General features: G+C 35.5%; 1 protein-coding gene across 3 annotated transcripts in view; it reads right to left on the reverse strand.

Moving 5' to 3' along the window:
* The window catches only part of LOC149791147 (zinc finger C2HC domain-containing protein 1B-like), an 84,205-nt gene that overhangs the window by 51,125 nt on the left and 7,316 nt on the right, over nt 1-25,764 (reverse strand). Inside the window, exons 1-4 of one of the 3 annotated variants that reach the window (XM_089973067.1) lie at nt 17,921-18,001; nt 13,307-13,368; nt 8,028-8,150; nt 5,167-5,305 (exon numbers count right to left, since the gene is read on the reverse strand). In XM_089973067.1, coding sequence (XP_089829193.1) covers nt 5,167-5,305; nt 8,028-8,150; nt 13,307-13,368; nt 17,921-17,951 — 355 coding nt within the window. In that variant the 5' untranslated portion in view covers nt 17,952-18,001. Of the gene's footprint in view, nt 1-5,166; nt 5,306-8,027; nt 8,151-13,306; nt 13,369-17,920; nt 18,002-25,764 lie in introns of those variants that run through there. The other 2 variants (XM_089973069.1, XM_089973068.1) reach the window with 2 other exon arrangements.

The following is a 25,764-nucleotide window of genomic DNA, read 5'->3' on the forward strand; positions in this document are numbered from 1 at the left end:
TGCTACTGACTAAATGTATGGTAAGATATACACTATTGGTACTACTGATTAAATGTATGGTAAGATATACACTAATGGTACTACTGACTAAATGTATGGCAAGATATACACTAATGGTACTACTGACTAATGTATGGTAAGATATACACTAATGGTACTACTGACTAAATGTATGGTCATTGGACTGCTGGCTAATGTTATGACAGTTGGACTTACAATGGTTGTGCTGCTGGCTAATGTAATGATAGTAGGGCTTACAATGGTTGTACCGCTGGCTAATGTTATGATAGTTGGACTTACAATGGTTGTACTGCTGGCTAATGTTATGATAGTTGGACTTATAATGGTTGTACTGCTGGCTAATGTTATGATAGTTGGACTTACAATGGTTGTACTGCTGGCTAATGTAATGATAGCAAATACAGCCACAAATACAGGCAACATATTTTTTTAAATATTAAAAAATCTATATCCTGGCCAATTATTTATCAATTTTTAAAATTTAAAGTGTATTGTGGTCAGATTACTGTAATCTATGTACTGATTCTATATTCTGTGGATTTAAAACACTTATTTAAAACATCTCCTCATCCCCTAGGCAGAACTCCCATGACGTCAACATACAACCACACAACAGAAGTTAAATCTGTACTGTGCAGAAGAGCACAACCAAAAACAATATTTTATTGAAATGTAAAAAGCATTTTATAGCAAATACCAAAATTATCAAGTCTGTTTGGAAAATCCCCAGTCAGCATTGTTTAATATCAAAACTAAAGTTCTAACATCATAAAACAAACACAGCAGGAAAACTTTATTGAAGAATGTTAGCTAATTTCTAACTTTGCTTCTGCAGCAGCTCTCAGCACATGACGTATCTCCTTCTGCAAATCTGTATGCCTAAAATCATCTTGACATGAAGCTGAGCAAATCTTTTCAAAAAGTTCTTGAATCTGATCCGAAGTGACAGGAAATCAACTTTTAAGCTGATGGAGCTGGATTAAAAACTTGTAGTTGATGACGTTTTGCTCTTGTTGCTCAATGGCTATTTTTCTCCCTTTGCCCTTTTTAATCAACCACATAGACATACGGTGGAAGTCTTCATTCTCTGTAAAAGTGCAAATCAGCACAGTTAATTATTTATAAGACCTGAATCAGTGTAAGAAACTGAATTTTTTTTTCTGCCACAGTTTGGAACTTAAGGTCTATTACATTGTTAAAATATTTATCAAAATTTTAAGTTATTTTTGTATGTTCTAGATTGAGATCTTCAGGTTGTATAATTTTAGATGTGAGCACATTTTGTTTTGTTTGTTTTGTTTTATTTATACATAATACCAAATCATAACATTGCTTGGGAGGATGGAAATGTGTTTTTTATTATTTATATAGCCAAGAAAACAGACAGACAGACACACAGACAGACAGAGATTGATTACTATTGGTGTATAATAACAGTATAAAAGTGTTGATTTCCCAGAGAGACCAACTAAAAATAACAATGAAACATCAACCAAGACTAATTTTGATGAAAACAACAGAATGAACAGATATGTTATAAGAGAGAAACCATCTTTCGTTTATGAACGTCCAATAATTGTAAGGAAATGAAAGAAGAAAAAACCCATTACTCAAAATATTTATGAACAGAATGATTAATTATTTACTCATTTTACTAATTCATCAAATCAACATAGGCAGTTATTTGTTTATTAAAATTACATCACTCTCACAGTCATGGAATGCAGATATGCTAACACGTGGTAATTGTGAACTTCCTGTCATAGTATACACACATTTTATCAGAGTATCTTACTTACTTCATTAAAATATGATAAAAAAATTGCATAAAAATATTCATAAATGTTTGGAAAAGCAAGGAAAACCATACATACCAATGTGCTTTGCAAATTCTCACACGAGACCAAAATCTGGATCACCTGTTGATGTGCAGTCAGCCGTTTAATTCAGAATCACCCTGCAGTGCGCGACTCGAGACATTTGAATATGACCTTGCAGTTTACATGCTTGTGACTGGCTGCCTTTAATGAGACCTTGAAGCCATGCATGTCATTAAATTCAGAGAAAATTGGGCTTTCCAGCACAAATAGATATCAATTTTATAAAATGGCCAAGATATTTTGCAGGAAAAATTAACCTATTTTTTGAAAGCTTACCAGAAAAAGTTAATTTAAACATATTTTTCAAATTTGTATGAAAATAAAGGCCGTTCACTGCTCTACAATGTGGTGTTATTTTTAGGCGTTGACACTGTGACTTTGGAGTTTGAATGGAATTTCCCTAGAGAATTTGATATCTCTTACTTTCACTGTGAGGCATTCAGCTGACCGAATCGTGCTCAACAATGAAACTGGCTTTGTTAGATGCAAATTACTGTTCATTAACTTATTTTCATCAACAAACCAATCAAACAGTTAAAAGGAGCAAGAAATGAACGTTATTTCAGCATAAATTGTAATATTGGTGATGCATCTACAATAACGATATGGCAGGTAGAAAATGATAATTTTTACAGAGCTCTGTTGAAAGTGCTACATGTCTTAAGGGAGGTTGCCAATACCTAACTCTACGATCTTTATGTAACAGAAAAAAGCAAACCCAAGTCAGTAAAATCAACAAAGAATTTACTTCCCTAGAATACGAAGTGAAAATTCAAAAGACATTTATAGTTTGTTCTGAATGAACTCCAATAGTTCTGAATGACTTGATGTCTCACAATGATATAATCCAGAATGTCTTTTGATGAGACCTCAATAATTCCAAAGTAGTGTTTTAGTCCAAAAATCAATGAGAACTTTGTAATTCTAATGAATAATTTTAACAAATCATTCCTCTCTAATTATATATGAACACAACTATAAATGATTCCACAGACCAATCAAAAACCAGGCATGAATAAATGTTTAGCAAATACCTATATATAAATACCTCACTTGACCTGGGACACAACATATTTTCTGGAAAATTAATGGAAAATTACACCAAATTATCAACAAGTTCTCTTGCAAAACATTCTAGCCTCATAAACAAGGTTAGGCCTTTAACTTCAATTTTAGAAAATATCATTAAAAAACATGATGATAGTCAGGGAGTCAGAAACACTACCCTCAATCATGTACAAGATCAAACACACAATGTAAATTAAATATACATAAGAGAACAATGCCAGCGTGACCTAGATGTCTCTATATGAACAATGCCAGTGTGACCTAGATGTTATTACATGAACAATGCCAGTGAGACATAAATGTCTCTATATGAACAAAGCTGGTGTGACTTAGAGGTCTATATGAAAAATGCTGGTGTGACCTAGATGTCTATATGAACAATGCCACTGTGACCTAGATATCACTATATAAACACTGTCAGTGCGACCTAGATGTCTCTATATGAACAATGCCACTGTGACCTAGCTGTCTCTATGAACAATGCCACTGTGGCCTAGACATCTATATGAACGACGCCATTGTCACCTAGATGTCTCTATATGAACAACGCCATTATGACCCAGATGTCTCCATATGAACAATGCCACTGTGACCTAGATGTTTATATGAACGATGCCATTATGACCTAGATGTCTCTATATGAATGATGCCATTATGACCTAGATGTCTCTATGTGAACAATGCCATTATGACCTAGATGTCTCTCTATGAACAATGCCAGTGACCTAGATATCTATATGAATGATGCCATTATGACCTAGATGTCTCTATATAAACACTGTCAGTGCATTTTAGATGTCTCTCTATGAACAATGCCAGTGTGATCCAGATGTCACTACATGAACAATGCCAGTGTGACCAAGATGTCTTTACATAAACAAAGCCATTGTGACCTAGATGTCTTTATATAAACACTGTCAGTGCATTTTAGATGTATATGAACAACGCCAGTGTGACCTAGATGTCACTACAGGAACAAAACCAGTGTGGTCTAGAATGCCACTGTGAAGTTCATGTCTCTATATGAACAAAGCCAGTGTGAAGTGTGTATAATTTGGATTTTTAACATAGCTTTAACAATTTTTCAGTCATATCACTACGATGTCTGCTGTGTGTCAGTTTATAGTGATGTCTAGCACTGGGGTTTCATTCCACAGACATGTAGCATGATGTCCCACTCACTCACATTATCCTGACACCAGGCCAACCAGTCCTAACACTAACCTCTTAATACTGAGTGCCAAGCGAAGCAGCTGTAGTACTATTTTTGTAAGTCTTTTGTATGACTCAGCTGGGGATGAAATCCATGACCTCCCGCTCCCAAGACAGATGATCTAACCACTAGGCCACTGGAGCGGTCCCATTGTGAAGTAGATGCCTCTATATGAACAACACCAGTGTGGTCTAAATGTCTTGATATGAACAATGCCAGTGTGGTCTATTTGTCTGTATATAAACAATGCCAGTGTGGCCTATTTGTCTGTATATAAACAATGCCAGTGTGGTCTAAATGTCTGTATATGAACAATGCCAGTGTGGTCTATTTGTCTCTATATGAACAATACTAGTGTGGTCTAAATGTCTAGATATGAGCAAAGCCAGTTTCGTCTATTTGTCTGTATATGAACAATGCCAGTGTGGTCTATTTGTCTGTATATGAATAATGCCAGTGTGGTATATTTGTCTGTATGTGAACAATGCCAGTCTGGTCTATTTGTATGTATATGAACAATGCCAATGTGGTCTATTTGTCTGTATATGAACAATGCCAGTGTGGTATATTGTATATGAACAATGCCAGTCTAGTCTATTTGTCTGTATATGAACAATGCCAGTGTGGTATATTTGTCTGTATATGAACAATGCCAGTGTGGTCTAAATGTCTTGATATGAACAATGCCAGTGTGGTATATTTGTATATGAACAATGCCAGTCTAGTCTATTTGTCTGTATATGAACAATGCCAGTGTGGTATATTTGTCTGTATATGAACAATGCCAGTGTGATCTATTTGTCTGTATATGAACAATGACAGTTTGGTCTATTTGTCTCTATATGAACAATGCCAGTGTTATCTAGATGTCTTTATATGAACAATGGGAGACATTTATCTGGATTGATGCTGGAGGGATTGGATATGTTTGGGGGGACATTTACGATGGGCAATGCAAAGGAGTGTGGGGAGGGGCACATTTACCTGGGTTGATACTGGGGGGTGGAGGTGGTGGCAGTGGTTCTCCCATATCCATGGCTCTTTGTACTCCTTTGGCTCCACGAATTGCAGCAATAAAATCCTGATGTTTTTGACGCCAGTGTGTCTTGGGTGGCTCAATTTTCTGAAGAAAACAAAATTAATTAAAAGAAATAAATGCATATCCTAAATAAACCATATATACATTCTGGTACATTTTTGAAGTCCACTTTTAAGAACTGACATGAACTTATTTTGGAAGAAGAAAAATCCATTATGGAGCTTTTTGGTGTAGTAATTCCTCTAAAGTTCTTGTAAATAATTTCTTCAGCAGGTGAAAGAACAAACATCTTCAAAAAGTTAAAAAAAATATAAAGGGCTTTTTGCTAAAGTGACTTGTAAATTTAAAGGACTTGCACAGAACTGATTGTTCAGAAATTACAGAAACATAATTTAGCACAGAAAAGACTTTGAAATTATAGAGACATAATTTGGCATAGAAAAGACTTTGAAATTATAGAGACATAATTTGGCATAGAAAAGACAGAAAAATCATAGAGACATAATTTGGCACAGAAAAGACAGAAAAATTATAGACATAATTTGGCATAGAAAAGACTTTGAAATTATAGAGACATAATTTGGCATAGAAAAGACAGAAAAATTATAGAGACATAATTTGGCATAGAAAAGACTTTGAAATTATAGAGACATAATTTGGCATAGAAAAGACAGAAAAATCATAGAGACATAATTTGGCACAGAAAAGACAGAAAAATTATAGACATAATTTGGCATAGAAAAGACTTTGAAATTATAGAGACATAATTTGGCATAGAAAAGACAGAAAAATTATATAGACATAATTAGGCACAGAAAAGACTTTTAAAAAAATACTGAATAATTAAAAGGAAGGACTTGGAGCTCTATTTAAAATCTTGCCATTTATATTCTGATAATATATCCAAATTATTAAAGACAAATAGCACTATTATTCATATTAAAACAAATAACAATGTTATTCATATCAAAGACAAATAACAATGATATTCCTATCAAAGACAAATAACACTATTATTCCTATCAAAGACAAATAACATTATTATTCCTATCAAAGACAAATACCATTATTAATCCCATCAAAGTAAAATATCACTATTATTCCTACCAAAGACAAATAACACTATTATTCCAGTCAAAGACAAATAACATTATTATTTCTATCAAAGACAGCTAAGCAGTAGAAATTGCTGACCTCATACTGATCATGGTTTTGTGTCTATGTTTCATATAATATAGCAATGGATACTCAGTCACATGACCTGTGATATAACAAGGATTCTGCAAAACATGTCTCACTTGAGAACTGTGTGGCAATGACAGGTCTCACCTAAGAACTGTGTGGTAACAACATGTCTCCCCTACTAATTGTGTGGTAATGTTATGGCTCACCTAAGGAATGTGCAGTGCTAACAGGTCTCACATGAGAACCATGTGGCAACGATAAAACTGAACTGTATGGTACTAGCTTGTCTCACATGAGAACTTTGTGGTAATGACAACTTTCTGCTTATTATGAAGGTAAGACAGTAAACCCAAAACAAAGCAGGAAAGACACTAAACCCCAATATTGCAGGCAAGACACTAAGAAGAACAACACAGCAGGGAATAAGCTTTAGGTATTTACTGATCTTATGCACTAGTTTCAGTTGAATAGAGTAAATGATGTAGAAAATATAAATAAAATTTAACACAGAAACTTTTAACAATTGCACCCACCACCACCAACTAAAAAGAGCATGGACTGCCATTAACATGCATAACTTGTTGTAATTGATGACTGAATCCTGTAAACAGACCATGTCTACTGTTTTATGATGATGAATCCTGTAAACCACATGTGTCAAACTCAAGGCCCGCGGGCCACATCAGGCCCGGCGTACAATTATATCTGGCCTGAGAGAGAATTTTAGGCAAAAGTATTTTTTAATGGCCCTGCGATATAAAGTGCAAATCAAATTCCCTAATTAGCATCCTTGCCAAACATCAAGCTCTGACAAATTGGCATAAGAGCGAAAATGGGTATGCCAATGATTTTTATTATTAAAACTTTTTTCTGTTTTAATTTATATTAATGTTTAAAAAAGGTTTAATTTTCCGTTTACTGAATGTTTATCCTGTTCGGCCCGCAACCTTACGTGTGATTTGAGTTTTGGCACGCTGAGCGATTGAGTTTGACACCCCTGCTGTAAACAGACCATGTCTACTATTTTATGATGATAAATCCTGCAAACAGACCATGTCTACTATTTTATGATGATAAATCCTGCAGACAGACTATGTCTACTATTTTATGATGATAAATCCTGCAGACAGACCATGTCTACTATTTTATGATGATAAATCCTGTAAATAGACCATGTCTACTGTTTTATGATGATAAATCTTGCAAACAGACCATGTCTACTATTTTATGATGATAAATCCTGCAGACAGACCATGTCTACTGTTTTATGATGATAAATCCTGCAGACAGACAATGTCTACTGTTTTATGATGATAAATCCTGCAGACAGACCATGTCTACTATTTTATGATGATAAATCCTGCAGACAGACCATGTCTACTGTTTTATGATGATAAATCCTGCAGACAGACCATGTCTACTATTTTATGATGATAAATCCTGTAAATAGACAATGTCTACTGTTTTATGATGATAAATCCTGCCAACAGACCATGTCTACTGTTTTATGATGATAAATCCTGCAAACAGACCATGTCTACTATTTTATGATGATAAATCTTGCAAACAGACCATGTCTACTGTTTTATGATGATAAATCCTGGAAACAGACTCTACCTACCTTCTTCTGGGCAGCTTTAATCTGCTTAAGGGTAAGATCGGTACCATCAGCTCTCTGTTTGGATGAGTCAAACACCTTTCTCTTTGGATTTGCCAACTTTTTACAGGCTGGCTCATGTTTGGCCTATGAAGGAGAGGTATAATAATAATAATAATAATAATAATAATTTATATATAAATTAAGAGTTACTCATTCAGTACTTGCCTATTATTTGAGGCCTCCTCTACCATTTAAAATTTATTTTTAAACTTCACTAAAAAAAGAGTTGAATATGGAACTCTGGTCCATCTGCAGATTGGCTGTGTATTTGGACACTATGTTTATTTGGGCAATGTAGGTATATTTTTGCACTGTAAGTTTATTTTGTTATTTGGTGTTTTCTGGCATATTAACTTATGATATGTTATATATTGCTAAAAACAGTTAAGTGTCCTAATATACCACAATATTCAGGCTGTTTTGGCCCAGAAAGGATTCAAACCCAAGCTCTTCTTATTGAAAGCCTGGATTCAAAGAGACTAATAAAATTGTATGCCAATGCCAACATAATCTTTCTAATACTAACTGAACCTCTTTATACTGTCTACCTCCATCAAACAGTGTCTGGTTTAGGAAAGTTGTAATAAATAATACACTAACCTATCATAATCTATTTCATCTACTCAGAGTGTTAGTTGTTATATTTCTATTCTATTTTTTCTTCAGCTTCAAATTACAAATAGCCCAATTTAATCCCTACAGTGTACTATTCCATTAATTTAAACAACTAATTTCACTGAAGTTTAAGACTACTATATTCTACATAATTTTTGCATATATGTTAAGGAAAATAAAATATAAAACATAGCAAGAGACACAAGTAGGCCTATGATTGCTCCCCAGGCCGATATCTACCTAATAGTACAATGCAAGAGCAGGTGACCAAGAAATGTATGTAAATTGGATGCTTTCTGTTGAAATTTCTTCATTGTATTGACACCAATGTTATGAAAACAATTGTTTAATGTATTACAAGTTGTTGTACCTTCATCCACATTTGATCACACATCAGCAATCAGTTGTCTAATACTGAAAGACCCCTTTGCCAGGAAGCTTGAGTCAAACTTTGTCAATGTGTTTGGATTTTCAGTGATGGCAGTTATATTTGATGGCAGAATGGCACCCTTTTATAAATCCAATGCATAGCATAAAAGGACTCTAGGGCATATTTGATGGTAGACTGGCCTCATATGCATAGCATAAAAGGCCTCTAGGTCTTATCTGATGGTAGACTGGTCTCAAGCATAGCATAAAAGGCATTTAGGTCTTATCTGATGGTAGACTGGCTTCATATGCATATCATAAAAGGCCTCTAGGTCATATTTAATGGTAGATTGGCCTCATGCATAGAATAAAAAGCCTCTAGGTCATATTTAATGGTAGACTGGTCTCATATGCATAGCATAAAAGGCCTCTAGGTCTTATCTGATGGTAGACTGGCCTCATGCATAGCATAAAAGGCCTCTAGGTCTTATGTGATGGTAGACTGGCCTCATGCATAGCAGAAAAGGCCTCAAGGTCTTACCTGATGGTAGATTGGCCTCATATGCATAGCAGAAAAGGCCTCTAGGTCTTATCTGATGGTAGATTGGCCTCATATGCATAGCAGAAAAGGCCTCTAGGTCTTATCTGATGGTAGACTGGCTTCATATGCATAGCAGAAAAGGCCTCAAGGTCTTATCTGATGGTAGACTGGCTTCATATGAATAGCAGAAAAGGCCTCAAGGTCTTATGTGATGGTAGATTGGCTTCATATGCATAGCATAAAAGGCCTCTAGGTCTTATCTGATGGTAGACTAGCCTCATATGCATAGCAGAAAAGGCCTCTCGGTCTTATCTGATGGTAGACTGGCTTCATATGCATAGCAGAAAAGGCCTCAAGGTCTTATCTGATGGTAGACTGGCCTCATATGCATAGCATAAAAGGCGACTATGTCTTATCTGATGGTAGACTGGCTTCATATGCATAGCATAAAAGGCCTCTAGGTCTTATGTGATGGTAGATTGGCCTCATATGCATAGCATAAAAGGCCACTACATCTTATCTGATGGTAGACTGGCCTCATGCATAGCATAAAAGGCCTCTAGGTCTTATGTGATGGTAGATTGGCCTCATATGCATAGCATAAAAGGCCTCTAGGTCTTATTTAATGGTAGACTGGCCTCATATGATAGCATAAACGGCATCTAGGTCTTATCTGATGGTAGATTGGCCTCATATGCATAGCATAAAAGGCCTCTAGGTCTAATCTGATGGTAGATTGGCCTCATGCATAGCATAAAAGGCCACTACATCTTATCTGATGGTAGACTGGCCTCATGCATAGCATAAAAGGCCTCTAGGTCTTATGTGATGGTAGATTGGCCTCATGCATAGCATAAAAGGCCTCTAGGTCTTATGCGATGGTAGACTGGCCTCATGCATAGCATAAAAGGCCTCTAGGTCTTATGTGATGGTAGACTGGCCTCATGCATAGCATAAAAGGCCTCTAGGTCTTATGTGATGGTAGATTGGCCTCATGCATAGCATAAAAGGCCACTATGTCTTATCTGATGGTAGACTGGCCTCATGCATAGCATAAAAGGCCTCTAGGTCTTATGTGATGGTAGACTGGTCTCATGCATAGCATAAAAGGCCTCTAGGTCTTATGTGATGGTAGAATGGCCTCATGCATAGCATAAAAGGCCTCTAGGTCTTATCTGATGGTAGACTGGTTTCATGCATAGCATATAAGGCCTCTAGGTCTAAATTGATGGTAGATTGGCCTCATATGCATAGCATAAAAGGCATTCATGCCTGAATGCTTACTATCAAGTTTGGTCAAATTATATTCAGAGACTTTAGAGAAGTAATTGTTTAAAGTTTCTGTTTTCGAAATGGTGGTCATTCTCAATGTAGATTGGGGCAATTTGTACCAACTTGAAAGACCTTAATGCTAAGATGCTTTCTGTCAGGTCTGGCCAATTTTTATCAGTGGTTTTGTAATTAAAGTTTTCTTCTATTATATTTAGTCACAACTGCCAAATCTGACTGCAGATTGGAATCACTTGAAGAAGCCTTAAAAAGTCTTTAAGTTAAGATGTTTTCTGTCAAATTTTATTCAGCATGCAGTTGTGAAGAGGTCTTTAATGGCATATATGTATGTATAGTGTACTGTTTAATGGCACGTATGTATGCACAGTGTTATGTTTAATGGCACGTATGTATAGGGTTAAATGGCATGTATGTATGTACAGTGTTTAATGGTATGTATGGACAAGGTTTAGTGGCATGAATGTACAGGAATTAATGACATGTATGTACAGTAATTAATGGCATCTAGGTATAGGGTTTAATGGCATATATGTATATACTGGGTTTAATGCCATGAATATACAGGAAATAATTGCATATATGTATAGGGTTTAATGGCATGTATGTATATAATGGGTTTAATGACATGTATGTACAGGAATTAATGGCATGTATATATAGGGTTTAATGGCATATATGTATATAATGGGTTTAATGAAATGAATATACAGGAAAATAATGGCATGTATGTATGTAAAAGGTATCAATATCAGGTCATGTTAAATTGACCATCTGCTTCATCAATTACAGCTTTCATATTTCTAAAAAAAGTCAATAATTTATCTGGAACAAATTATTTATAGCAACCATCCCTAATATGAATAGATTGTGTGGATGGGGAATTCCAAAGGTCATGACATTTTAATAGTGCATGTCAGATCTATGCTACGTGTATGAGAGAAGATAATGACTTGAATTAGATTAAAGCACACGATGTCAACAGATAAAAAATAATACATGATGTAAGTCACATGAGAACCAGCAGCCAGGTGCAGCTGTAAATGAAAGATTAAATAACTCCAAGGAATGATTCATGTAACCTTACAATAACAAAATAAGTTTGTCAATGTTAGTCAATTACTGTGTGTCATTTATATTTAACTTAAGAAAATCCAGTGCATAAGGGACTACGTCCATGGTTGCTGTGTGATGCAATTTATCTTTCCTTTAGTGAAATTCTTTTCTTGGTAGATGAAAATTAAAAATAAAAACGTAAAAGTTAACAAAACTTTTTCTAACATCAACAGACTTAAAAGAATAAAATATAAGTGCCATAATTCCCCCATAATAAACCACTTCAACAAAATGCCTAACCCTAACCCTAACCCAAACCATGCCCAGTTCAACAAAATGCCTAACCCTAACCCAAAAGATAGCATCTTTAACAAAAGCCTAACCCTAACCCAAAATACTCTGTGTGATTAGGATTTTAAAAAATATTTCAGTCATATTGCTGTCATGTCTTCAGTGTGGTAGTTTATAGTGATGCCTAGCAGACATGTAGCATGATGTCCCACCCTGTCACATTATTTTGACACCAGGCTGACCAGTCCTAACACTAACCTCTTAATGCTGAGCGCCAAGCAAGGTAGCTGTTAGTGCTATTTTTGTAAGTCTTTGGTATGACTTGGCCGGGGTTCGTACCCATGACCTCCCACTTCCGAGGCAGATACTTTAAACACTATGCCACTGGAGTGGTTCAATAATGCTAAACCAAAGCCTCTAAGTGACTGAGAGTTTCTCTGATTGTTTTTTTTTTTTGTTACTGGATTTTTGTTGTCATTAGTGGGTTTCTTTTTCAAGTACGCGCAGAGTTTACCCGCATAACATCTCATTGAGTTCATTCACCCGCTCTGCTGCTATAAATAAATCAGTCTCTCAACCAAATATTTTCTCAAGACCTATACCGTATCTTGTTCTGGTATCATGTAAATTTATAGCAGAGAACAGACTTTTTTATAAAACGCCAAAGCCGAGAATTTCTCTAATCAGGTTAGTTTATTTTGTTACTCTATTTTTGTCAATTGTGAAGGGAGATAACTCTGCAAAGACTACACAAAGCGGTTAAACACAACCTTAATAAAAATTTTCATTGTGACCTTGTGTCCAAGGTCATATGGACAAGCAAGAATGTTGAATATACTGTTTTGTATAAAGTCATGCCAAGTACGACAGGAATCTATCAAGAAGCGTAAGAAATATATGCAAATGCAAAACTTTAACTAACATTTAAAATGGTTGATGCCTATATTTTGTTTCCCACTAAAGTGGATTTTGTAGCAGGACACAATCCAGCATAGTACTTTACTTTTTTAGGTACTTGTAAATGGTTTATCTAAGCAGGAGTGCCTCGACATTCCAATATATGACAACTCAGAAAACTTACGAGAGACTCTGGAACAAACTTCCTGCCACACACACGGCAAGGTTTTCTGTTGTCTGGGCCCCCTAGAAAGAAGAAGAATATAAATTAATGAATATCAAATTACCAGGTGTAATACCTTAACAGCCAGTAACTTGAACAATGTTATAAATGTGTATCATCAACATGCAGTAACCAATAATACATATATGTGTGATGAAACTGTAAACAAATAATATATATGTCTAATAAATCAGTAACAAAACAACATATATATATATATATATATATATATATATATATGTGCAATAAATCTGTAACCAAACAAGAGATATATGTGTAATAAACTTTACTGAGTAATGAAACTGTAACCAAAAATAAATATGCTTGTATCCAATGAACACTATGCAAGGCAATGTCATTTGGTAGTATGAGTACTTCCTATTATGTCGTTCCATGTCATACAGTGACTGATGATACACACAATGTTGTTCCATATGTTATACAGTGACTGATGATACACACAATGTTGTTCCATATGTCATACAATGACTGATGATACACACAATGTTGTTCCATATGCCATACAGTGACTGATGATACACACAATGTTGTTCCATATGTCATACAGTGACTGATGATACACACAATGTTGTTCTATATGTCATACAGTGACTGATGATCAGTGTATCCCCCAGGGGTGTAAAACTGAGGGTACAAAATTCCGCTAGGTGTCAAAACTGGGGGTCAAATAAAAAATGTGGGGGTAAAAAATGTACTGACAAATTTTCATACGACTCGTACTTTTTCAGCTTGAGATTGGATATTGTAACTTGCACAACATACTCTCTCTCTCTCTTTCTCTAAACATACAAATACACCAACATGCACAGTTAACAAACAAATGCATTGTCCATTCAAAGAATAATTTATTAGTTCATTTTTCTTTTAAAGTCGTACTTTTAATAGTCTCCTCAACAATATTATAGCCCAACACATTACATATAAAAATATGCAATGACCCGCTGACTTCGTAATCCAAATAACGCATTTGTCTCTGCAAGTTTACTGATTTCTTTGTTGTGAAATAATGTCTTAGGTTATAATGTGTTCTCCAGATATCTTATGGTGAATGAGGGCCTATTTTTAAAAATTTTAAAATCCTGTCATGAAAGGATTATTCACTTTTGCAGTCTTTGCAATGACATCATCAGAAGTCACACCGGTAATCATAATGAATATTCCAGTCAAGGGAATAATTTTCTCCATTTTTCATTAAAGTTAGATCCACAGTTACTCTTGCGTTCTGCTTCTTTCACTTTCTTTGCTAATGCTTTTTAGTGCATGATGTTTTAATCTGGAGATCACTTTCTAGTGCAATGAGCCTTGATGTTAAATACCTAGAACAGCTTGCTGAACTCGATCAAAATCACGAGAAGCTTGCGAGATTAGGGGAAGCTACTCCATCATAACATTGCCTATGCTAGTCTGGTTCATTGTTTTATATGTTCCCTGAGATGCACTTTGCTATACAAATAGATGAGCGCAATGCAGGGGGAAAAACAAAGCAGGGAACCAGTCAATGCCTATATGCGAAGTATATACGATGCCATCCATCTTCCAATGCATTGGGTATTAAATAAATCATGATCATATTATGAAAATCCTTTGCATCAAAAAAACGCACGGTAACAAAATGTGTGCGTCAATTTTCTCCAGCGTGCGTCCCTGACACACAAAATGTGCGTAAAGGGAAACACTGCTGATGATACACACAATGTCGTTCCATATGTTATACAGTGACTGATGATACACATAATGTTGTTCCATATGCCATACAGTGACTGATGATTCAAAATGTTGTTCCATATGTTATACAGTGACTGATGATTCAAAATGTTGTCCCATATATCATACAGTGTGTGATGATACACACAATGTCGTTCCATATGTTATATAGTGATTGATGATACACACAATGTCGTTCCATATGTTATATAATGATTGATGATACACACAATGTTGTTCCATATGTTATACAGTGACTGATGATACAAAATGTTGTCCCATATATCATACAGTGTGATGATACACACAATGTTGTTCCATATGTTATATAGTGACTGATGATACACACAATGTTGTCCCATATGCTATACAGTGTGTGATGATACACAAAGTGTTGTCCCATATGCTATATAGTGTGTGATGATACACACAATGTTGTCCCATATGCTATACAGTGAGTGATGATACACACAATGTGACTGATTATATAAAATGTTCATATGTTTAGGACTCCTTATGTCCTCTACTAATTATCTGCACCAATTACTGTGACTTTATATTGCTTGTAATAATTAACCCCATAATAATTATCCATGCCAATTAAGATACATAGCTAAACTGTGTAAAAGTCAGCGTATGTAATCAAAATCTAACACACTGATGTGACTAGACAGCTTCCAAAATCTGAATTAACAGGTTGTTCTCCTCTGATGTTGAATGCTTTCTCATTACTACCATGATTGAAAACAACATTAGGGGGCAAACCAATGAATTGATTAACCAAGCTTTAAAAATTCAGATTTCAAGCAACTCATAAAAAAATAAGATTACGCTGAGAACAGCACATTATTTTCTCTTCCCATATTTAATAGTCTGCTATGTAATCTATGAGAATCCTGATGACCTTGACCTTTGGTCAAGAAATGTGATCTTTTACTAACCTGAATGTGCAGAAACCATTGTTTTATTATCAGGCTTACCATGGCCATAACCTCTGACTGATCAAATCCAGACTTTAAAGGTTTCTTTTATTGCCTAGAATTTTATTCTGCAAAAAACCCATTTTCTGAGTCCCAATGATTTTGACCTTTAATCCCCATATCATCAGACTTATTTCACGCCTAAAGCACAAGCCCTGTATAAACTTTAATAAAGAATCTGACGTTATTATGCACAAAAAAAGAACATGGGGGGGGGGTATATTTGACCTTGTGCTTCGGCCTTATGACCCCAAAATTAACTGGCTTTTATGCTTCTAAATGTGCAAGCTGCCTACAAATATTGGTGAAGGTACATGTTGATAACTGATATATTTGTGCAGAAATTATTTTTTGTCTTCCTGTCACATTGAGTGTGACCTTTGAACTTTCACCCAATAATGAAAAGGACTTTTCCTTACCCCAAGTGTAGGCCATCCAAAATGTGTTTGGATCAGGCCTACGAAGAAGAACAGATATTATTATGTGGAAACCATTTTCTTCTTTCCAATTTTACAAAGCATGTTGTCTTCACTCTTTTCTGTTACTTTTTTTAAGAGCATAGACTTGTAATAATAGCAAGACACCGTCATTACATAGTACACTCCATCTTATGGCAAACATGTACAATTAATTGTCTTGACTAACAGCAATCCATAATTGTATCCCTGTCAATGACTGACAGCAATCTATAATTGTATCCCTGTTAAATAGCTGGCTTTCTCACAGCTAGCCATCTTTTACCATTCAAGCACTTCTGAAAATCAATCTTAACTGCTGATGTGTGCAGCAAAACCATCAAACACTGAATTACAGCTAATACCTTGATTCTGTGCAATGGCCTGTAATAGCTATAGAAAACAAAAAATGTAATTGAAAAAACCGTGGATCAACCAAATGACCCAGTTCATTAGCTACTGGCAAAGTTTTGGTGGAAGAGCCAAATCAGCAGACATGCAGTTGAAAAGTCCAATCTCCATTCTGGAACATTCCTTGTTTTATCTTGAATTATGGCAAGACACAACTTAATTGCATGACAGATAACACCAATGAGACTGAAGTATGACTAGGGATCACCACAAAGACTGAGAATTGTTGATCATAGATAACACCACAGAGACTGAGAATTGTTGATCATAGATAACACCACAGAGACTGAGAATTGTTGATCATAGATAACACCACAGAGACTGAGAATTGTTGATCATAGATAACACCACAGAGACTGAGAATTGTTGATCATAGATAACACCACAAAGACTGAGAATTGTTGATCATAGATAACACCACAGAGACTGAGAATTGTTGATCATAGATAACACCACAGAGACTGAGAATTGTTGATCATAGATAACACCACAAAGACTGAGAATTGTTGATCATAGATAACACCACAGAGACTGAGAATTGTTGATCATAGATAACACCACAGAGACTGAGAATTGTTGATCATAGATAACACCACAGAGACTGAGAATTGTTGATCATAGATAACACCACAGAGACTGAATAGTGTTATCATGACAATAATACATGTACATGTAGCTAGCATCATCAATACTGTTATACAACATTATTACAGTATGCTATATTGTCTACAGCCTGATAAATAATACATCCTGATAATAATAATAATAATAACACATGTACATGTAGCTAGCATCACCAATACTGTTATACAACATTATTACAGTATGCTATATTGTCTACAGCCTGATAAATAATACATCCTGATAATAATAATAATAATAACACATGTACATGTAGCTACCCCAAAGCATCAGTATGAATAACATACAACATTAACCCAATAAACAAGTTCTCAGTAAACAGCCTTAAGTACAAAATGAATATATGAAAAGAGTTAACAAACCTTTCACTTGAACAGCTTGCATTTCACTCATGGCTCTAAGATATTAGATTTCAAAAATAGACTGAAGTAGCCAAAGCCTTGCAGCTTGTGAAATAAATTAAACCAAACCTTAATACATATGTTGCTGTTGATGTGCATAACAGCATTATTGCCACCAGGATGCCTATGAATTGATTTGCCCCAAGAGTGCCTAGGAATTGATTTGCACCCAGAGTGCCTTGCCCCAAGAATGTCTAGAAATTGATTTGCACCCAGAATGTCTTGCTCCCATAGTGCCTAGGAATCGATCTGACCCCAGAGTGCCTAAGATTGATTTGTCCCCAGAGTGCCTAGGAAATGATCTGCCCCAGAGTGCCCAAAAATAGATTTACAGTCCTCTCTTATTTTATTGAGGATCTCAGGGAAGATATGACTCAATAAGAAAAACAGAACTGTCTGATTTATCCACTATATGCAAATTGTTGTTATTAATAACTATCACCATTGCTTTATTATTCGAATCATCAAAAAAATAAAAGATCTCTAATGATTTAGAATATTATATCTAATGATTTAGAACATTATATAGTAGTCAGTAGTCCAACTCATCCTGCCCTATCAGTTGAGAGAGCATAAAGCGTGTTCCTATGATGTCATGCATGCATGCATACATACATACATACATGCAGATGTTATAACAACTATACCCAAACATTTAAATTTCACCTGCTGCCTGGTTTATTTTTTAAATACCTGTCCACTGAAACAAATATATGCAATACAATGTATGAAACCTACAACACGATTATATCGTATGAACAGATTACAAATGTTTGTAGACCACTCACATGAGATACTGAACTTCAAGTGTCAGGTTCTTTCCTCGGTGATGCTCTCGAAAAAAGTCAATGGCTTGTAACAGTCTGTGTCTTCCCTATCATTTTCAAGGTTATCATCAGTTCTACATACTGAGTAAAAACAGTCAATAGCTTGTAACAGTCTGTGTCTTCCCTATCTTTGTTATTCCATATCATTTTCAATAGTTTGTAACAGTCTGCGTCTTCCCTATCATTTTCAATAGCTTGTAACAGTCTGCGTCTTCCCTATCATTTTCAACAGTTTGTAACAGCCTGCGTCTTCCCTATCATTTTCAAAAGTTTGTAACAGTCTGTGTATTCCCTATCATTTTCAATAGTTTGTAACAGTCTGTGTATTCCCTATCATTTTCAACAGTTTGTAACAGTCTGTGTATTCCCTATCATTTTCAATAGTTTGTAACAATCTGTGTATTCCCTATCATTTTCAATAGTTTGTAACAGTCTGTGTATTCCCTATCATTTTCAATAGTTTGTAACAGGCTGTGTCTTCCCTATCATTTTCAATAGTTTGTAACAGTCTGTGTATTCCCTATCATTTTCAATAGTTTGTAACAGTCTGTGTATTCCCTATCATTTTCAATAGTTTGTAACAGGCTGTGTCTTCCCTATCATTTTCAATAGTTTGTAACAGTCTGTGTATTCCCTATCATTTTCAATAGTTTGTAACAGTCTGTGTATTCCCTATCATTTTCAATAGTTTGTAACAGGCTGTGTCTTCCCTATCATTTTCAATAGTTTGTAACAGTCTGTGTATTCCCTATCATTTTCAATAGTTTGTAACAGTCTGTGTATTCCCTATCATTTTCAATAGTTTGTAACAGGCTGTGTCTTCCCTATCCTTTTCAATAGTTTGTAACAGTCTGTGTATTCCCTATCATTTTCAATAGTTTGTAACAGTCTGTGTATTCCCTATCATTTTCAATAGTTTGTAACAGTCTGTGTATTCCCTATCATTTTCAATAGTTTGTAACAGGCTGTGTCTTCCCTATCATTTTCAATAGTTTGTAACAGTCTGTGTATTCACTATCATTTTCAATAGTTTGTAACAGTCTGTGTATTCCCTATCATTTTCAATAGTTTGTAACAGGCTGTGTCTTCCCTATCATTTTCAATAGTTTGTAACAGTCTGTGTATTCCCTATCATTTTCAATAGTTTGTAACAGTCTGTGTATTCCCTATCATTTTCAATAGTTTGTAACAGTCTGTGTATTCCCTATCATTTTCAATAGTTTGTAACAGGCTGTGTATTCCCTATCATTTTCAATAGTTTGTAACAGGCTGTGTCTTCCCTATCATTTTCAATAGTTTGTAACAGTCTGTGTATTCCCTATCATTTTCAATAGTTTGTAACAGTCTGTGTATTCCCTATCATTTTCAATAGTTTGTAACAGTCTGTGTATTCCCTATCATTTTCAATAGTTTGTAACAGGCTGTGTCTTCATTTTCAAGGTTATCATCAGTCCTGGTCCCAAATTGAAAAAAGCTTTTCATTGATCATCTGTCAAAACACCCATCTGCATTTTGTATATTTATGCTATAAGTGAGTTTAAACTGAAAGAGGATTTACACTTTTTGATATATTACATATGTGTATTTACACTATACCAGGATTTATAAGTTCTGTTATTTTACAAATGTGTATTTACACTATACCAGGGTTTTTAAGTTCTGTTATTTTACATATGTGTATTTACACTATACCAGGGTTTTTAAGTTCTGTTATTTTACATATGTGTATTTACACTATACCAGGATTTTTAAGTTCTTCTTGTTGTTGTGGGGTTTAACACCATTTTTCAGCACGATAGGCTATACATGGCGGCCAGTATTAATGGTGGAGGAAGAACCCGGAAAACCCCGGAAAGAACCACTGACCCACGAGAAGCTACTGGCAAGCTTTCTCACATGCCCACATTGGCTGAATCTTAGACTCGAACCGCCGCAGACAGAGGTGAGATGGCAGTGATCCGTAACGAAGAGCGCTTTAGACCACTCGGCCACTCGGGCCCCTTTTAAGTTCTGTTATTTTACATATGTGTATTTACACTATACCAGGATTTATAAGTTCTGTTATTTTACAAATGTGTATTTACACTATACCAGGGTTTTTAAGTTCTGTTATTTTACATATGTGTATTTACACTATACCAGGATTTTTAAGTTCTGTTATTTTACATATGTGTATTTACACTATACCAGGATTTATAAGTTCTGTTATTTTACATATGTGTATTTACACTATTCCAGGATTTATAAGTTCTGTTATTTTACATAATTACACATTAAGAGGATTTACACTAAGTAGGGCTACACTGCAAGAGGATTTACACTAAGTGGGGCTACACTGCAAGAGGATTTACACTAAATGGGGTTACACTGCAAAAGCATTTACACTAAATGGGGCTACATTGCAAGAGCATTTACACTAAGTGGGGCTACAGTGAAAGAGGATTTACACTAAATGGGGCTACACTGCAAGAAGATTTACACTAAATGGGGCTACACTGCAAGAGGATTTACACTAAATGGGGCTACACTGCAAGAAGATTTACACTAAATGGGGCTACACTGCAAGAGGATTTACACTAAATGGGGCTACATTGCAAGAAGATTTACACTAAATGGGGCTACATTGAAAGAGCATTTACACTAAATGGGGCTACACTGCAAGAGCATTTACACTAAGTGGGGCTACATTGCAAGAAGATTTACACAAGTGGTGCTACACTGCAAGAGAATTTATACTAAATGGTGCTACACTACAAGAGCATTTACACTGCAAGATTCACACATTTTAATATTCATATTACATGTCTTTCCGTGATTTACACAGCCAGATTGTTATGGAATGATTTACCATATATATATCCACAGATGTACAGCCAGATTTCTATGGAATGATTTACCATATATGTCCACAGATGTCCACACAGCCAGATTTCTATGGAATGATTTACCATATATGTCCACAGATGTCCACACAGCCAGATTTCTATGGAATGATTTACCATATATGTCCACAGATGTACACACAGCTAGATTGCTAAGGGATGATTTACCATATATGTCCACACAGCCAGATTGCTATGGAATGATTTACCATATATATCCACAGATGTCCACACAGCCAGATTGCTATGGAATGATTTAACATATATATCCACAGATGTACACACAGCCAGATTGCTATGGAATGATTTACCATACATACCCACAGATGTACACACAGCCAGATTGCTATGGAATGATTTACCATACATACCCACAGATGTACACACAGCCAGACTGCTATGGAATGATTTACCATATATATATCCACAGATGTCCACACAGCCAGATTGCTATGGAATGATTTACCATACATACCCACAGATGTACACACAGCCAGATTGCTATGGAATGATTTACCATACATACCCACAGATGTACACACAGCCAGATTGCTATGGAATGATTTAACATATATATCCACAGATGTACACACAGCCAGATTGCTATTTAATGATTTAACATATATATCCACAGATGTCCACACAGCCAGATTGCTATGGAATGATTTAACATATATATCCACAGATGTACACACAGCCAGATTGCTATGGAATGATTTACCATACATACCCACAAATGTACACACAGCCAGAATGCTATGGAATGATTTACGGTACCATATATATCCACAGATGTACACACAGCCAGATTGCTAAGGGATGATTTACCATATATATAGCCACAGATGTACACAGCGAGATAGCCAAGGGATGATTTACCATATATATCCACAGATGTACACACAGCAAGATCGCTATGGAATGATTTACCATAAACATCCATTGGCCCGTTTGCTAGGTCCCAGTTATAAAGTCATGTATAAACTATAATCTACCTGTTTTGAAAATAGTACCGCGACCATAATCTCTTATGCAAGGTTACCATGACCTGCTGAAGACCAAGAATCTTCAATCGGCACATGACTTTTCATGTACGTGTTACAGCTTAGTTCTTAGTTCAGATGGAAGCCCGCAGGGTGGTTGGGGGTTGGGGGTGAGCAAGACGTGTTCTCATCCATCCCCACGTTGACAGTGAGAGGGATATTGTCTGCTAAGTTCGATTGGATCGGTTCAAAGTGATATCCAGTCAGAATTGAGATAGAGGGTGTGATTACAATTTAGATCTGAATTGTAACTTGTAACTAGCAAGCGAAAAGTTAGTTCTCCTTGGAAGATTGCTGAAAAAAATAGGATTACTCTGAGAAAGCTACTTGTAATTTGGTGGTAAAACAAGAAAACAGGGTTAGGATTAATCAAACAGGAAACAAAGCTCTGAAAAGGAAGCTTTTTAGGGGACAGAACTTCTGGTTCAGTTGAGTCACGATTCTCTAAGAGGTGGAGATGGAAGTGAGACTAGCAGAGCAGTTGGAGTCGATCAAAGTCTAGTCGGTGGAGAGAAGGTGTATAGAAGAGAGGAGGAGGAGGAAAAGGAGTCGAGGAGAAAGTGGAGAAGGAGGAGAAGGAGTATAGAGAAGTCGAGGAGGAGAAGGAATTTGTAGAAAGTCTGGAGGAAGTGGAGAAGTAATTGGGAGGAATAGGAGAGAAGAATACACAGATGAGCAGAATACAAGGACAGGTGGAAATCTATCTCACACTACTAATCAAGTGATGCAATAGGCTATGACAGGATCGAGTGGAAGGAAGAGTACTTGGGAAATTTAAATCATTTGGCTACTGAATTGTTATTAAATTATTCAATAAATTTCACTATTTTTGTATATTTAATGATTTAACCATCAGCACTGCTGATTGGGAGCTCGGAGCTTTACATCTATCTTTTACTAAGTTAACTTCCAACCAAAATCGAGCCTAGGTGGGACTACTATAATAATTTAAATACCCTTCACATCCATAGATGTACACACAGCCAGATTCCTATGGGATGATTTATCATATATATCCATAGATGTGCACACAGCAATAAATATCCATAGATGTACACACAGCCATAAATATCCATAGATGTACACACAGCCAGACTGCCAAGAGATAATTTACCATAGATGTACGCACAGCCATAAATATCCATAGATGTACACACATCCATAAATATTCATAGATGTACACACAGCCAGGTTGCCAAGGGATACTTTACCATAGATGTACACACAGCCAGATTGATAAGGGATGATTTCCCATACACATGTATATCCGAAGATGTACACAGCCAGACTGCTATGGAATGATTTATCATATATATCTACTGATGCACACACAGCCAGATTGCTAAGGGATGATTTACCATAGATGTACACACAGCCAGATTACTATGGGATGATTTACCACAGATGTACACAGTCAGATTGCTATGGGATAATTTACCATATATGTCCATAGATATACACACAGCCAGATTGCTGCTGGATAATCTACCACAGAGAACCACAAAAAAGTTGCTGCTATTAATCACATATCTCTAATGGGCTTCAAAATAATGGTCTAATTAAGCCTAAATGTGCTGTTAGTAAATTCCATTGAAATTCTTTTATCCAACTTATTTGGGAGAAAAAGAGAAAAACTGTAAAACTAAAAAGTTTTTAGTCTTGCATGGTGCACGATGCACATTTTTTTTTTTTACTTGATGATGGACCTAAATCAACAATTAACTGGAAAAAATGTAGTAACCATGCAAAGCAGTGACATGTTTCAGGGTATATTAATAGAGTTCCTATGTATCTATCCTACTGGTTTAGTATCAAGTTAAAAATAGTGTGGTACCCTCTAAGTTCATTTGCCTATCCATCCATAACACTGTATTGGAACCCCCTAAAGTGATGGCTGGAAACTCACTAAACTTGTTAAATACTGTTTCCCATATTGTAGATATTGGTAGACACAGTTTTTGATATTGTAGCCATTAGTAAATACAGTTTCCCAAATTGTAGCTATTGGTAAATACAGTTTCCCAAATTGTAGCTATTGGTAAATACAGTTTCCCAAATTGTAGCTATTGGTAAATACAGGTTCCCATACTGTAGACATTGGTAAATACAGGTTCCCATACTGTAGACATTGGTAAATACAGGTTTTGATACTGTAGACATTGGTAAATACAGGTTCCCATACTGTAGACATTGGTAAATACAGGTTCCCATACTGTAGACATTGGTAAATACAGGTTCCCATACTGCAGACATTGGTAAATACAGGTTTTGATACTGTAGACATTGGTAAATACAGGTTTTGATACTGTAGACATTGGTAAATACAGTTTCCCATATTGCAGACATTGGTAAATACAGTTTCCCATACTGTAGACATCTGCATGCTTAGTACCATACTTAGTTTTATTTCCACCACCAATGCCCTACCCTCCCCCACCCACAAACCTATTGGGAAAGATCAAATGTCAAATATAAAACAATTTTATTCACAGTGAATATTTTACTTTTTTTTAGACCAAACTTCCAGTAACACTAAAGTTTAGAAATAAATATTTAAAAAAAAAGATTATATCAATATGAATTTGTTATAATTTCATGAAAATGAATGATGATCAGACAAGCTTGATAACAGATGGAACATATACATACAAAGCCCAGAAAATGTAAAAAATATCTAACATCAAACTCCTGTGCTTGAGAACTTCTAAACAAAATTAAGTTTAAAACTTTCATAGGGGAGGTAACTTCCATCAATCTCATTATTATTTATTACATTTGATAATGATATAGAAAAAAAAGGAAGATTTGAAAAAATGTTTAGTAACCTTCTCTCTGAATAGAAATTACCAGTAATATTATTTCAAGTGTTAAGTTTATATATGTAAAGACAGTGTAATGAAAATCAGGAAAAGGTAATAGGTCTATGATCAGTTACCTCCCATAGATATATTTCAGATGCACCTCTTTTTGAAAGACTTTGACCAAAGTCATATATGTAATGGATTTTGCATTGTATCCTCTTATGTACCTGGGGACTGTTTGGGGACAGAGTG

The sequence above is a fragment of the Sinohyriopsis cumingii genome, chromosome 10 (genome assembly GCF_028554795.1).
Source record: "Sinohyriopsis cumingii isolate HCF-2022 chromosome 10, ASM2855479v2, whole genome shotgun sequence".
In the NCBI taxonomy this organism is placed as follows: domain Eukaryota; kingdom Metazoa; phylum Mollusca; class Bivalvia; order Unionida; family Unionidae; genus Sinohyriopsis; species Sinohyriopsis cumingii.